This window comes from Molossus molossus, unplaced genomic scaffold (assembly GCF_014108415.1).
Source record: "Molossus molossus isolate mMolMol1 unplaced genomic scaffold, mMolMol1.p scaffold_m16_p_3, whole genome shotgun sequence".
NCBI lineage: Eukaryota > Metazoa > Chordata > Mammalia > Chiroptera > Molossidae > Molossus > Molossus molossus.
In genome coordinates, this window is record NW_023425366.1 from 123,753,082 (window position 1) to 123,766,403 (window position 13,322).

Below are 13,322 nucleotides of genomic sequence, written 5' to 3' on the forward strand. Positions count from 1 at the left end.
GAAAAGGACAAAAACCAAAAAAGAGCCACTCCTGTAATACAGAATCTTCATTTAAACGAAACAAAACATCTAGCCCTGTACAGTTAAATGGAAGGGGGCGGGGACCGCAGGGTCTCTGCCTCTCCGAGAGGTGGCAGGTGAACCCAATCACTTATTTAAATAACTGTCCTCAGGATGGGGCCAAGGTGTGAGGGCCCACCTTCCAGGGGACATTTGTGCATGTTTACACCTTTTCTGATTGTGTCAGTGGCCGCAGCATGGCAACTGGGCGTCAATAAATGTCTCTGTGGAAGCTGGGGCTCATGTGTGCTGGCACAAGGTGCTGGACAGGGGACAGGGCAGAGGAGTCATTCCGGGATGTCGATAACCAGGTCGTCATCTCCGTCCAAGGCATCGTCCCCGCTGCCTGCATCGCTGAACATCTGCCGAGGGACTGCGCTCAGGATTGTGGGGGGGGGCATCTTAGGGGGTGGCAGTGGGGCCAGGGCTGCCCCCACCCCAGCCCCAGAACCCCGGCTGGGGAAGGTCAGCGGCCCTCCCACAGGGCAGTCAGGGGGTCCCACCGCCATCTGTAGCAAGGGGGAAGAAACACAGGGAGGGGCTGTCAGGGAGGAATGGGACCTCCAGGAGGCTGGCACTGCCCCTATGGCAGTTCTGGGGGGTGGGGAAGGGGCAAAGGCTCATTCAAAGATACTGGAAACAGCTGGGGCAGCCATGCTGGAATCAGGGCGCTGCCCCGCCTGAGCCCCTTCACAGTCTCAAACCAGCAGGGCCCGGTGGTAAGGGGCAGTGGTGAAAGCAGTGATGAGGGCGGGGTGTGGCTTACAGGACACCAGGAGGGAAAGGCTGGGCCCTGCCTCACCAGGGAGGCACTTCGGCAGCCCCGTGACGGCAGTTAGAGCCAGAGTCCGAGTCAGCCTGGAGTGCCTGCCTGCCTGCCTGCCTCTGGGCACCTCAGACACCACCGGCCACCACTGGCCTCTCCCTCCTCCTTCTATGGGACTCACTGGTTCAGTGGGGTTGTCCTAGGACTTCACCCCCTGCTATGTGAGGCTTCTGATATTGGGGATGGGCCCCTCCTTGGGATCCCCACAGTCACTGGCCTAGGCCAGGCCCTCCTCTCAGCTCACCTGGACTATGGTACCAGCCTCCTAACTGGACTCCCTGCCTTCAGCCTCTCCCAGATCCAGCTCCTCCTCCGCACTGCAGCCAGAGTGAGCTCTCTAAAAACACAGACCTGAGCGTGTCATTCCTCCACTTGGCCTCAGGCTCCTCGCTGCCCGTGGGACAGGCAGTGCTGCGTGCCCGAGAACAGGCCAGTACCTCCACTATTTGTCAAAAGTCCTGCTTTGTCCTGAGGCTGGGAAGTGGCCTCTGTCCTGCCCAACCCTCCAGCCCCACCCCTGCCAGGTCCTTACAATCCTCCCCTCAGAGAGCTCTTTGGGTTTCATGCTTTGCCTCTGAGCACCTACTAATGGTGATTCCCATTAGTGATCTCTGACCAGTATGACCACCCACGAAGGGAGAAGTCATGGGCCAGAGGAGAAAACTGAAGCTGCCAGGTCCCCCTTGGGCAGTGGGTGGGAGTGGCAGGAAATGCTTCTGTGTGGTCTTCACAGTGGCCCTTCTGATTGCTTTAACCCATTCAGCTCGCATGGCCTCCCCTCACTGCTGTTCCTGGTATGGCGTGGAGGGCGAGTGGGTTCTTAATCAGAGTCAGCACCTCAGGGTACAGGTGTCTGCCAGGACTAAAGACAGACAGGAGGCCCAGCACTGAACAGCACCCTTAAACCCAGTACCAGGCACCTATGTGTACACACAGGAGCAGACACACGTGCAGGCTGAAAACAGCCACACGAGGACTGTCCCCTCCTCTGGCCACTACTCTTTTTTTTTTCTTTATTGATTTTAGAGAGAGAAAGGGAGAGGGAGAGAGAGATAAAAACATCGATGAGAGAGAACATCGATTGGCCGCCTCCTGGATGCCCCCACTGGGGATTTGACCCACAACCTGGGCATGTGCCCTGATCGGGAATTGAACCGATGACCTCTTGGTGCATGGGTCAACGCTCAATCACTGAGCCACACCGGCTGGGCGTCTGGCCACTACTCTTGATCCTTATTCTAGTTCCCAAGTCCTAACCCTGCTTGGACTTAATTCAGTGGCCTCTTCAAGTGACCAATGGCAGCTAATGTTTATCTATGGTTTACTAGGGACCAGGCATTGGGTTAAGTTTTCTCTCTATTAATTCATTTTATCGTGACAGTGATCCATGACCCTGTAAGAAAGCTGAAGCTCAGAGAGTTAAATGACATGCCCAAGGTCACAAAGGGGAGCTGGGATCAAACCCAGCCAAATCTGCCTGAGGCTCATCCTAATTTTCTTTCCAATGTTCTCTCATCACTCCTGCTCCAGCCCAAACACTTTCACCATGTCCTTTGTCTTTCTTCCACCACTGCCTCAGCCTGTAATGTCCAATTCTTACCCTGGGCTCAAATGTTACCTCTTTGAGGCCTTCCCTGAATTATCCCGTTCCCCAAGCACAGCAACTGATTTGGACCTCTCTCCCAATCAACATTTTCTCTCCTGTATGTCCAGAACTCAGCTCTCCAACACTCCTCCACTTCGAGGATCCAACACCTCAGAAAGCCTCAAACTACCAAGCCCATGCCACACCAAACCTCTACTCATTGGCTCCAGGCTTCACAGACCCTTGCCATCTCCACCATTCTGCCCGATAGGCCAGAAACAAAAGCCCTGCTAAGTAGAGTGAAGGCTCAGTATATCACCCATTACCTACCCATTTTTCATGCTTAAGGGCTAAGGTCAAACAGGGAAGAAGTGGCAGAGCTGGGATACAAACTCTAGAATCCACACTCACCACCACCACAAACATGGCATCCCACTTGACTTCTGGCTCTGGAACCTTGAGTCAACAGTCCACCCAACTTGAGAGCTGGTGCCTATTCTATTTTGATTCAGAGCTGGAAGGGTACTGTGCCTTCTGTGTCCTCATGTCTACTGGGGCTACGTGCAGAGACCTCTTCTCCATCCTGCTGACACTCTCACCTGCTGATCGCATCCACTTCCATGCTGCTAACTTCCAAGTACATACCCCACGAGCCCCAAGCTCACGTTATCCAGTTGTCTTGCTGGCATTTCCAGACAGGATCTCAACATGTCCAAGACCAAACTCATTCTTTCCCAAACCTGCTCGTCTCTCCTTCAGTTGCTCAGACCAAAAACCCTTAAGTCATTCTTAACTTCTTTCTCACAGCCCACAATGATCTTCCTGTGGCTTTCTCTGAAACAGACCTGTGATCCACTTTTCACCCTCTCTACTGCTATCTGGTCCACTGCAGTAGCTTCCTCACTGGTCTCACTGTTTTCATCCTGCCCCAATACCCTGGCATCACAGAACATTAGTCTATTCTCCACACAGCAATGTCAACAATTTTGTTAACGTGTAAATCAGATTCTCCCTCTGCCCAATCTCTCCAAAGGCTCCCTACTCATCCATAGTATAAGTCAAAGTCTGTACACACCTATACAGCCCCACACAGTCTTACCCCTCAGTTATTTCTCTGACCTACTCTCTGATCATTTCCGCCCTCTGACTTTCATCCAATCACACTGGACTCCTTCCTGGTCCTCGAACAAGCCAAACATGCACATGTACACACATACACACCTCTGCTCCAGGGCCTTGGCGCTGCTTATTCTTCCTAATTGAAACACCTTCCCAGAGCCTGGCTGGTGTAGCTCAGTGGTTGAGCAGACCCATGCACCAAGAACCCATGCCGGTTCAATTCCCGGTCAGAACACATGCCCAGGATGTGGGCCTGATCCCCCGTGTCATGCAGGAGGTGGCCAATTGATTCTCTCTCTCATCGAGGTTTCTATCTCTCTCTCTCTCTCTCTCTCTCTCTCTCTCTCTCTCTCAAATCAATAAAGGAAAACAAAACAAAACAAAAAAACAAAGAGAGCCACATGGCCTTTTCTCATTTCATTAAAGTCTCTGACCAAAAAACATCCCAGACCATCTAACCATAAGTATCAGCCCCCGTCTACTCTGGTGCTTCCCATCCACTTTTCCTGGCTCCATTTTTCTGCACTGCCACCTGTTTATCGTGTTTATTTTCTGCCTATCCTCCTCCAACACGAGCTCCATGAAGGCAGAGGTTTGTCTGTTTTGTTCATCACTGCATTTGCAGCACTGGGAACAGTGCCTGGTACATAGCAGACACTCCATAAACACTTGTTGATACATGTATTTTGATGGCTTAGTTTACAGATACAGAATCTGAGACCTAGAGTATTTAAGAGCCCTGCTCAAGGTCCCATGGTTTTAATTGGCACAGCCTTGACTTGATTCTAGATCCCACAACTCCACCCCTCCCTCTGGGACTGCTTGGCATCACAGAACACCTGTGAAAATGGCCTCCAGTCACACTGCAGCAGTGTAAGGCAGGACCCTAGGCATATTTACTCTGAGTCCCCCAAGGCTTTCCTGCCCCTGATTTATCTCCACATCGAGCCTGTGAGCTAGGACTTCTCTGACACACACTCCTCAGTACCTAGCCCTGGGCTGGGCTCCCAGCAGCCCCAAATCAATCCTTCAAAATTCCTGGACAGGCCCCCAGCCCATCTTGAGCCTCCCTCAAATGGCTATCCTCCTGCCATTCTGGCCCCTCCCTAATGTCCCAGAATCAGGGTACCTTGAGTTTCCGGGGCAGGCGGGGCCGTTTCTCCCGCTTGGGCCTCAGGGGGCTGGGCTCGGGCAGCTGCAGGGCCAGGTAGTCAGAAGGGAATGGGGGGTAGGGAGGGGAAGCCAGCTGCAGGTGGGAGTGGGGGGATGGAGATGGGAAATGGAATGGATGGGGAGGGGTGAAGGGAAAAAATGCAAACAGGAAGAAGAATGGAAAAACAAGAGATGGTGATGAGTGTGGCTTCTGAGAACAGAAGGGGATGGGACAGCAGCAGGACTTTGTCCTGGGGTCTGCTCTCCTCAGTCATATCTGTCCCCCATTCCTACACCAGAGAGAACTGGGCAGCCCTGACTCACCCCTCCAAGAAATGCTTGCTGGCCACACCCAGACTGATGTCCCCGGAGCTGGGCCTGCTTTATTTACCCTGAGGCCTGGCCCCTTTACCCAAAGGATGCCCACCTTCCCGGGCATCTTAGTTACCATTTCCCATCCTTGACCCCAACTCACCGAGCTCAGGTATGGGGAGGGGGCCCCGGAGGCTTGAAGGGGAAACCCTGTTGAAGGAGGCAGAGAGAGGCTGGAGGGAGAGGGGGTACCCCCCATCGGAGGGCTTCTCTTCCTGGAAAAAGGATAGGGGAGGGGGTCAGAGGAAGCTATAAGGCACAAGTATCCCCCAATCCCCATTCCCAGAGAAGAATGATGGCTTCTTCTCACCTCTTGGGGGCTGGCGTGTCCGACAACTTGGGTGTCCCCTCTGTCTCACTGTTATCTGAAGATGCAGTGGCATCTGAGTCTGTGAGGGGGGAAGGCAGGTAAGCAGGGAGGTTCCTGTCTACCTCAGAGGGGTATAATCTCAACTCAATGGAAGGGATCCAGGGAATCAGACTCTCCAGTTGGTGCCCACATGCTAATCTGGGGAGCCCACAAGTTCTCTAGCTTCTTAAAATATCCTTTACAACTGATTTCCACAGATTCTTCCTGCCAGGCTCCTCTATGATAACACATTTGTTGAGCACTTACTATATGCCAGGCTCTGACAGGGCACTTTACAGTCATTGCTCCTCCTTGTCTTCATAACCATCCAGGAAGGAAGGTGAGGGCCTCACCTCCACTTTCCATAAAGTCACTGAGGCTGACAGTAAGGTATGGGGCTAGACTTGAACCCAGGTCTCTGACTCCTTGACCATTTTACACCACTCATTCCTTATTCACCTCTAAGCTGCTTTCCGCTCCTGCCTCTGCTCTACTCCCTACATCCAGAGTCCTGTTAATCTCTCTCTCAAATTTCTCCTACCTTTATCCACTGCTCCCCATTCCAACTGCCTTGTGGTGTCAAAATCACCTAAGTAATCTCACCTCTCCTGCAGCACACTGTCCACTTCAACTCCAGATGACCTAAAATATAAACCTGATCACATCTGAAATGCTTAGTCTACCCTTCTGATCTCCCAACCAAACTGTACTTTTCACATCATGCCAGTTTCCTCAAAAATTATTTATTTCCCAGTTCTGTGACTCCTAGAAGCTCTATCATTTATTTGACGAATAACTGCTACATGTGATATGTGCCTTTCTCAATTTCTTGGCTCAGATATATCTTTTAAGAAGCAAATTAATATACATGTCTAGCCCGGCCAGTGTGGCTCAGTGGTTGGGTGTTTACCCATGCACCAAGAGGTTGCCAGTTCGATTCCTGGTCAGGGCACAGGCCCAGGTTGTGGGCCTGATCCCCAGTGTCAATCAATGTTCTCTCTCATCAATGTCTCTCTCTCTCTCCCTTCTTCTCTCTCTGAAATCAATACAGAAAAAAAACATATATACACGTCTAATCACTATTGTATACCTGAAACTAATATAATATTGTATGTCAAATATAACTGAAAAAGAAAAAAAACCCAGCACAATTGGCCCTGGCCGGTTTGGCTCAGCAGTTAGAGCATTGGCCTGCGGTCCAGAGACCTAGGTTCAGTTCCCGCTAAGGGCGCGTACCTCGGTTGCAGTTTGTCCCCGGCCCTGGTTGGGTCATGTGGGTGGCAACCACTTGATGTGTCCCTTTCATGTCGATGTTTCTCTTTCTGTCTCTTCCTCTCTCTCCCTCCTGCCCTGTATGAACAAAAAATGGAAAAATGTCCTCCGATTAAGATAAAAAAAAAAACAGCACAATTTAATTCCACCTCTTGGAGGTCTTCCAAAATCCTTCAGGCCCAGTTAATTGTTGGCTCTTTCAGAACTCTATTCCCACTTGTCATGGTTCTCCTTACACCATGCTAAAATGTGTCATATGTGGGTATTTCCCTGACTAGTATGGGATACCAGGATACAAGTGGTGGCTTACATGTCTAGCTCTTGATCCTCAGATTTATCATACTCTGATCATGAACATGCTGGTTTTCTCATGCTTCCTATCCTGAAACCCCCCTCAAACAAGCAGTTAACTGGACTACCTCAGGAAAAGAACAAGCAGGCAATGAGAAGCCAGAACAAAAGCTAAACATTTCGTCATGACCTACATGAGCTGGCTTCTATCTACTTCTCTGACCTCATTTATCATCTACTAGCCTCCTATAATATGTAAATGAATGGTGGTGTGTGTTCCAATAAGACATTATTTACAAAAACAAACAGCATGGCTGAATGTTATCTGCTGACCCTGCTCTAGACCAATGTTTAAAGGTACCACAGAGAGAGGTGATTGTATATGACATGGCTTCTGAGGGTCACACTCTGGAACAGGGGCACAAATGCCAACAGTAAGACTTTTTCAAACTGTGGGTCTCAACTCATTAGTAGGTCATGAAATCAACTTATTGGTTTGCAACTAGCATTCAATGAAAAATAAAATAAAAACAGAAAAACTGTGTATAGTGATCTTAACATTATTCCATTAAATTTTGTTTTATGGCCCGGCCAGTGTGGCTCAGTGGACTGAGCATCTTCCCATGGACTGAGAAGTCCTGGTTCGATTCCTGGTCAGGGCACATGCCTGGGTTGTGGGCTTGATCCCCAGTGGGGAGCATGCAGGAGTCAGCCGATCAATGTATCTCTCTCACATTGATGTTCCTATCACTATCTTCCTCTCCTAAAAGTCAGCAAAAACATATTTTTAAAAAATGTTGTTTTATGCACAGCTGGTATGACTCAGTGGATTGAGCATCCTCCCATGGACTGAGAAGTCCTGGTTTGATTCCTGGTCAGGACATATGCCCAGGTTATGAGCTTGATCCCCAGTTGGGGGCGTACCGCCGGAGGCAGCTGCTAATGTTTCTCTTTCACATCTGTTTCTAGCTCTCTCTTCCTTCCTCTCTCTCTAAAACAATCAATAAAAACATTGTTTAAAGTTTTTTTTGTCTCATAAATAAATATTTAAGTAGGGACTTGTTTGTGATGTAAAATAGATTGTAAATAGTGCTCATAAAAAGTTTGAAAATACTATTGCATATGCTTCAGATCTTCTGCTCTTCAGACAACCTGATTGTCTGTTATTTCAGAATATTTGCATTTTGTTATTCTCACTGTCTGGACATCTGTCATTCATATCTTCTAAAACTGTTTTTTTTCTTCTTATCTAGATGCTAGCTTAAACATTACTTCCTAAAAAAGGCCTTTCATGCGAACTATTGAGACATTGCCTGTCATCTGCTTTTATATGGTCTGCAACTAAAAGTGGCTTTTAAATTTTTAAATGGTTGAGGGGAAAAAAATAAAAGAAAAATGTTTTATGATGTGCAAATTATGTGAAATTCAAATTTCATTGTCCATAAAGTAAGTTTTACTGAAACACAGCCTTGCTCATTTATTTATATGTCACCTTTGTCTGCTTTTGCACTACAACTCAACTCAGTAGTTGTGACAAAGACTGCAGGTTATGCAAAGCCTAAAATATTTGTTATCTGGGCCTTTAGAAAAAAAGTTTATCAATCCCTGCTCTACCCCAATCACTACCACATAATCTTGATTTTATTACTTTCAAATCTAACATTCTCATTTCTTGCTTACGTATTATCCCCAACTAGAATACAAATTCCAAGAGACTTCATCCATTTTGGTCACCACAGTATCTCCTGTGCAAAGGACAGTGCCTGAAACACAGTAGATGTTCAATAAATACTTGAGTGAAAGAATGGCAGAGGTGGAGGACAAGCAACAAGGCTTAATAATCACTGGACGCTGTATCAGCCTCCACAGCCTAAAAGGAGGGGCCCAGGAAGCTTGTTGAAGTGCCAGGAACCATGTCCTCCACCAATGTTTTCATGCTCACCAGAAGAGTCTTCATCCACGTTCTCGTACTGCAGAAGACGATCTAGAAGGAAACTGAGGAAAGAGGCCAGAAAACAAGTATTTATTCCCACCTCAGCAATGTTCTCCTGAGCCCTTCTCCCTTCTAGTTGGCCTGCTGGATCCTAGCAACAGCCCCAAGACAGGCACCATGCATTTGTGGCCCCATTCCCGGATGGGGTCCGAATATGTAGATCCATAGGAGCCTTATTACCCGCAGGCCTCCCTTCTCCCACTCAGCGTGTCTCACCTCTTGTCCCGGGACACCTTCAGCAATTTCCTCTGTGCCTTCCTCAGTTCCTCCTGAAAGCACTCGTGTTCCTGTATCACAGTCAAGGTGCGCGCTGAGCCGACAGTGGTCCATACAGGGGCCGGAACCAGGCGACAGCTCAACCCACTCCCTTTATTCGTGGGTAAACTGAAGTCCTACCAGCGAGAGGCCTCACCCCCCCACCTTCCCACCCCATCACTCACATAGATGAGGAACTTGAGCTTCCGCTTCAGGTTCCGGTATTTCTTCTTGTAGTCCACTTCGCCGTCCGCCGGCCCGTTCATGACCGGCCCGGGGAGCAGTGCCCCAGCGCTGGAGTCCCGCTACCCTGAGACGGCTCAGCCCCGCCTCTCACGCCTCCACTTCCGGAGACTAGGTAACACTGCGTCCGCTGGGACTACAACTCCCGGCGTACCCCGCGCCCAGCGATCGTTCCCACACTGGCTGCCTTCTCAGGGAATACCAGCAAAGAAACGTTGCTTCGAGAGGCTACGCTGAAGATGGTGTCGCCGCGAGGTGACATCACAAAGATGGCGGACGCTGGAGGGCGTCCTTACTGATTCTAAATGTGCTCAGCGATCGGAAGCCACGAGTCTTCCCCCGGGGATTCCTAATTATCAGGAGAGATGTCCATTTTCTTCTGTCTTTCTAAGTCACAGCGGCCTAGCTGGCCCGTGACCACGGATGGAGGCAGCGTCGCAGATTGATTACGTTACACCCAACGGTCGCGGCTCCAAATCAGTTTCTAACGAGAATTTTTTTAAAAAAACGGTTGGTTCTAAGAAAAAGGAGCCGCGAGACCCTCCAACTGCCGGGGAAAGCAAGTTCTGTCCGGCAAAGTCCTCGGTCCAAGCAGCCCGCGACCGACGCCCAACGGCCCCTCACCTCACGGCGCCACTCTGCGCGTACGCAAGCTCGTCAAACGCTGTAACGGAGGCCGAGGGGAAAAAAAGGCGGGAACCACGGATCCCATTTAGAGCAAAATGGCGCGGGAGAGCGAGATGCAGGAGTTCACCCGCAGCTTTTTCCGAGGCCGTCCGGACCTCAGGTGCACTGGAGGTCGAGGTTGGGGTTGGAAAGGGCAGGGGCGGGACGAGGACTCTGCCTTGACACATGTCCCCGCAGCACGCTCACGCACTCCATCGTGCGGCGGCGGTTCTTGGCTCACACCGGCCGCGGCCACCTGGATCCCAAGGAGAAGCAGGCACTGAAACGGCTAGTGGAGGAGGAACTGCTGAGGATGCAGGTGTGGGCGCTGAGCCCCCGCCGTGGGCGGCAGGGTTCGTTGCCGAGCGGTAGGGGCGTGAGAGGGGTGTGGCAGACCATCTTTATAACGCGTTTTGCCCTCTTGATGCACACACAGGTGGATGAAGCGAGTGTCAAAGAAGGGCTACACCTTGCCAAGAAGGCAAAGAGGCCTCCCACCCCTCGCAGTGACCCACAGAGAAAAAGGTTCGGTTTGAATTTGGAGTCAGGTTAGTGCCTTCTGCATAGCTGGTTCATTCAAAAAGTATTTACTGTGCATGTATTATGTCCCAAGGCACTGGAAGAGGTCATGAGGCCAGTGAGTCAGGAACCAGGAACAGGGTGTACTGATAGCTGTTTCTTACTGTCGCTCCCTTCATCTGTCAGAGCAGGGTTTGAGGCAACCTAAGCCAAGTGGAGGGAAAGGGCCAGGAGGAGCCTGTCCCAACCTTCTCCTCTCCACATTCCAGAGCCCAGCGCTGCAGCCTCCAGTCCAGACTGCTTCAGCCAGACAGCAAAGAATGGGAGGGCAGCAGTCATCAGTCTGTCGGTGGAGGGTCCAAAGCGAGACTCAAAAAAAGCAGTTGAGAGCAGCGATGAGGAAGAACAGCAGAGGGACCTTACTGCAAAGGTTGCATTAGAGAAGGAAGAAGTGAAGGAGAGCTTTGAGGAGGAGGAGAACTCTGCTAGGACAAGTAAGGTTTGGAAAGAGAGCAGTGAGGAAGAGGAGGATGAGGAACAGGAGTCCAAAGGCAGGACTAGGAAGAAACCTGTGCCAAGAGACCAGACCCAGTGGAAGGGTGGTAAAAGGCAGAGTGGAAGCAGTGAGGACGACAGGGAAGACAGCAGGAAGAGGTTGAAAGCAACTACTGAAGGCATGGGAAAGTCAGCCAAAATGGAAAATGGAAAGACAGCCAATGGTGAGGCAAGTGACTCTGAGAGGGAGGTGAGTGACAGTGAGGCGGTGGGGACCCCCGAGGGGGAGAAGAACCGCTCTTACAGGAAGAGCTCCAAGAAAAGCAGGACACGAAGCTCTTCCTCCTCTTCTGCAAATGGCAGCCCGGAACCCAAAGGCTTCCTGCCTGTGAGGATGACCATGCGGTGGGAGGCCACAATTAAGAACAAGCAGGCACCAGGCAAGGTTTCAGCCAGTAAGAAGCAGGCAATGGAGGAGAGAGAGGACAGTGAGGAGGAACCTGCCCAGAGAACAGAAAACAAAGGAGCTAAAAGACACCAGGAAAATGAAAAGGAAAGTGAGGGGGAAGAGACCCTAGCCAAGAAAGAGAAGAGAGAGAAAAAGGATTGGAAACCCACAGCTCCACAAAATGGAGGGAAAAAGTCGGCCTGGGAGGAGGGGAGCAGTAAGCAGAAAAGCAGGGCAGCAAAAGTGTTGGGAGACGTGGGGTACAGAGAGGTAGAAAAAGAAAAAGCAGCAGCAGGCAGTGGAGATAACAGTGGGGGAGAGGAAGAGCCCCTAGTGCAGAGGAAGAGTAAGGACAGGACACAGTGGAATGGTGACAAAAGGCAGAGTGGAAGCAGTGAGGAGGACAAAGAAGACAGCTGGAGGAAGTTGAAAGCAGCTACTAAAGGCATGGGAAAGACAGCCAGAGTTGAAAGTAGACAGACAGTCAATGGTGAGGCAAGTGACTCTGAGAGGGAGGTGAGTGACAGTGAGGCAGGGGGGACCCCCAAGGGGGAGAGGAAGAACCGCCCTTACAGGAAGAGCTCCAAGAAAAGCAGGACACGAAGCTCTTCTTCCTCTTCTGCGAATGGCAGTCCGGAACCCAAAGGCAGGAAGGTAAGAGTGAAGATGGGGTGGGAGGCCACAATTAAGGGAAGAGGGAGACCCAGACTGAAGCCTAGAAGGTCTGGCTTACAGCTGTCGTCTTTCCTTGCCAGGCTGGTCATCGTGATGAGGACCACCCTGCTGTGATGAGACTAAAGCGCTACATCCGGGCCTGTGGTGCCTATCGCAACTACAAGAAGCTGCTGGGCTCCTGCCGCTCACGCAAGGAGCGCCTGTGTGTCCTCCGGGCAGAGCTGGAAGCTCTGGGCATGAAGGGTTAGGCCGGATGTTCCCTGAGGGCTGCAGGAGGTCCTTGGCTGCTGGGGAAGAGAGGGTCACAAGCCTCTTCTGCCCCAGGTAACCCTTCTTTAGAGAAGTGTCGGGCTCTGAAGGAGCAGCGTGAGGAGGCAGCCGAAGTGGCTTCCTTGGACGTTACTAACATTATCAGCTATTCAGGTGAGGGGTTTCTTCTCACTCCCCAGGAACAGATGAGGTTTGGACTTTTTCGGACAACTAACTTACTCCCCCCTACCCCCACCAGGTCGGCCACGCAGACGCACAGCTTGGAACCCTTCAGAAGCAGCCACCCCTGGGGAGCTATACCGACGGACCCTGGACTCAGAGGAAGAGTGGCACCGTCCCCCACGCCCAGACTGGTCACATATGCGTGGCATCATTAGCAGTGATGGCGAGAGTAACTGAGCTCCCCCATCTACCAGGAGGGACTTTACACACTTGTAGAAAGCACATATATATAGCACCCCCCCAATCAACCCCAACTCTGTGCCTGCAGAGCAGAAACAGTTTTCTTCAAATACTTGAACCCCCCAGGGAAACAGTTGTTGGGATACTACTTCTCAGCTTCACCTTCTCAGTTTAAAGTTCTTATAGTGGTTTTTTTTTAAGACTCAATAAAGGAATGTTTGAATCACCTCATCAAAACTAGCCCCCCACTCTTACCCCCTTGTACTTTTGGCCAGGAAGCTAAGAAGTCGCCACTTTCCTCCCACCCACCCCCAGTCTGGTTCCCTCTAA

At 50.8% G+C, this 13,322-nt stretch overlaps 2 protein-coding genes across 3 annotated transcripts; one reads left to right on the forward strand and one right to left on the reverse strand.

Moving 5' to 3' along the window:
* Window positions 1–21: 21 nt before the first annotated feature.
* INO80E (INO80 complex subunit E) lies at window positions 22–9,609 on the reverse strand. Of its 2 annotated transcripts, none has more exons than XM_036280055.1 (7): window positions 9,460–9,609; window positions 9,236–9,306; window positions 8,969–9,021; window positions 5,425–5,503; window positions 5,218–5,329; window positions 4,720–4,836; window positions 22–569 (listed from the first exon to the last, which is right to left on the reverse strand). In XM_036280055.1, exons 1-7 carry the CDS (start codon window positions 9,538–9,540, stop codon window positions 348–350), a joined length of 735 nt encoding a protein of 244 aa, XP_036135948.1. In that variant the 5' UTR covers window positions 9,541–9,609; the 3' UTR covers window positions 22–347. The 2 variants fall into 2 exon arrangements, with proteins under 2 accessions (XP_036135948.1, XP_036135949.1); XM_036280056.1 differs by lacking the exon at window positions 22–569 and adding an exon at window positions 1,131–1,223.
* A 630-nt stretch (window positions 9,610–10,239) lies between these two features.
* HIRIP3 (HIRA interacting protein 3) lies at window positions 10,240–13,243 on the forward strand. Its single transcript, XM_036279974.1, has 7 exons — window positions 10,240–10,304; window positions 10,382–10,502; window positions 10,620–10,731; window positions 10,972–12,299; window positions 12,401–12,563; window positions 12,645–12,743; window positions 12,829–13,243. Exons 1-7 carry the CDS (start codon window positions 10,240–10,242, stop codon window positions 12,987–12,989), a joined length of 2,049 nt encoding a protein of 682 aa, XP_036135867.1. The 3' UTR covers window positions 12,990–13,243.
* Window positions 13,244–13,322: the final 79 nt, after the last annotated feature.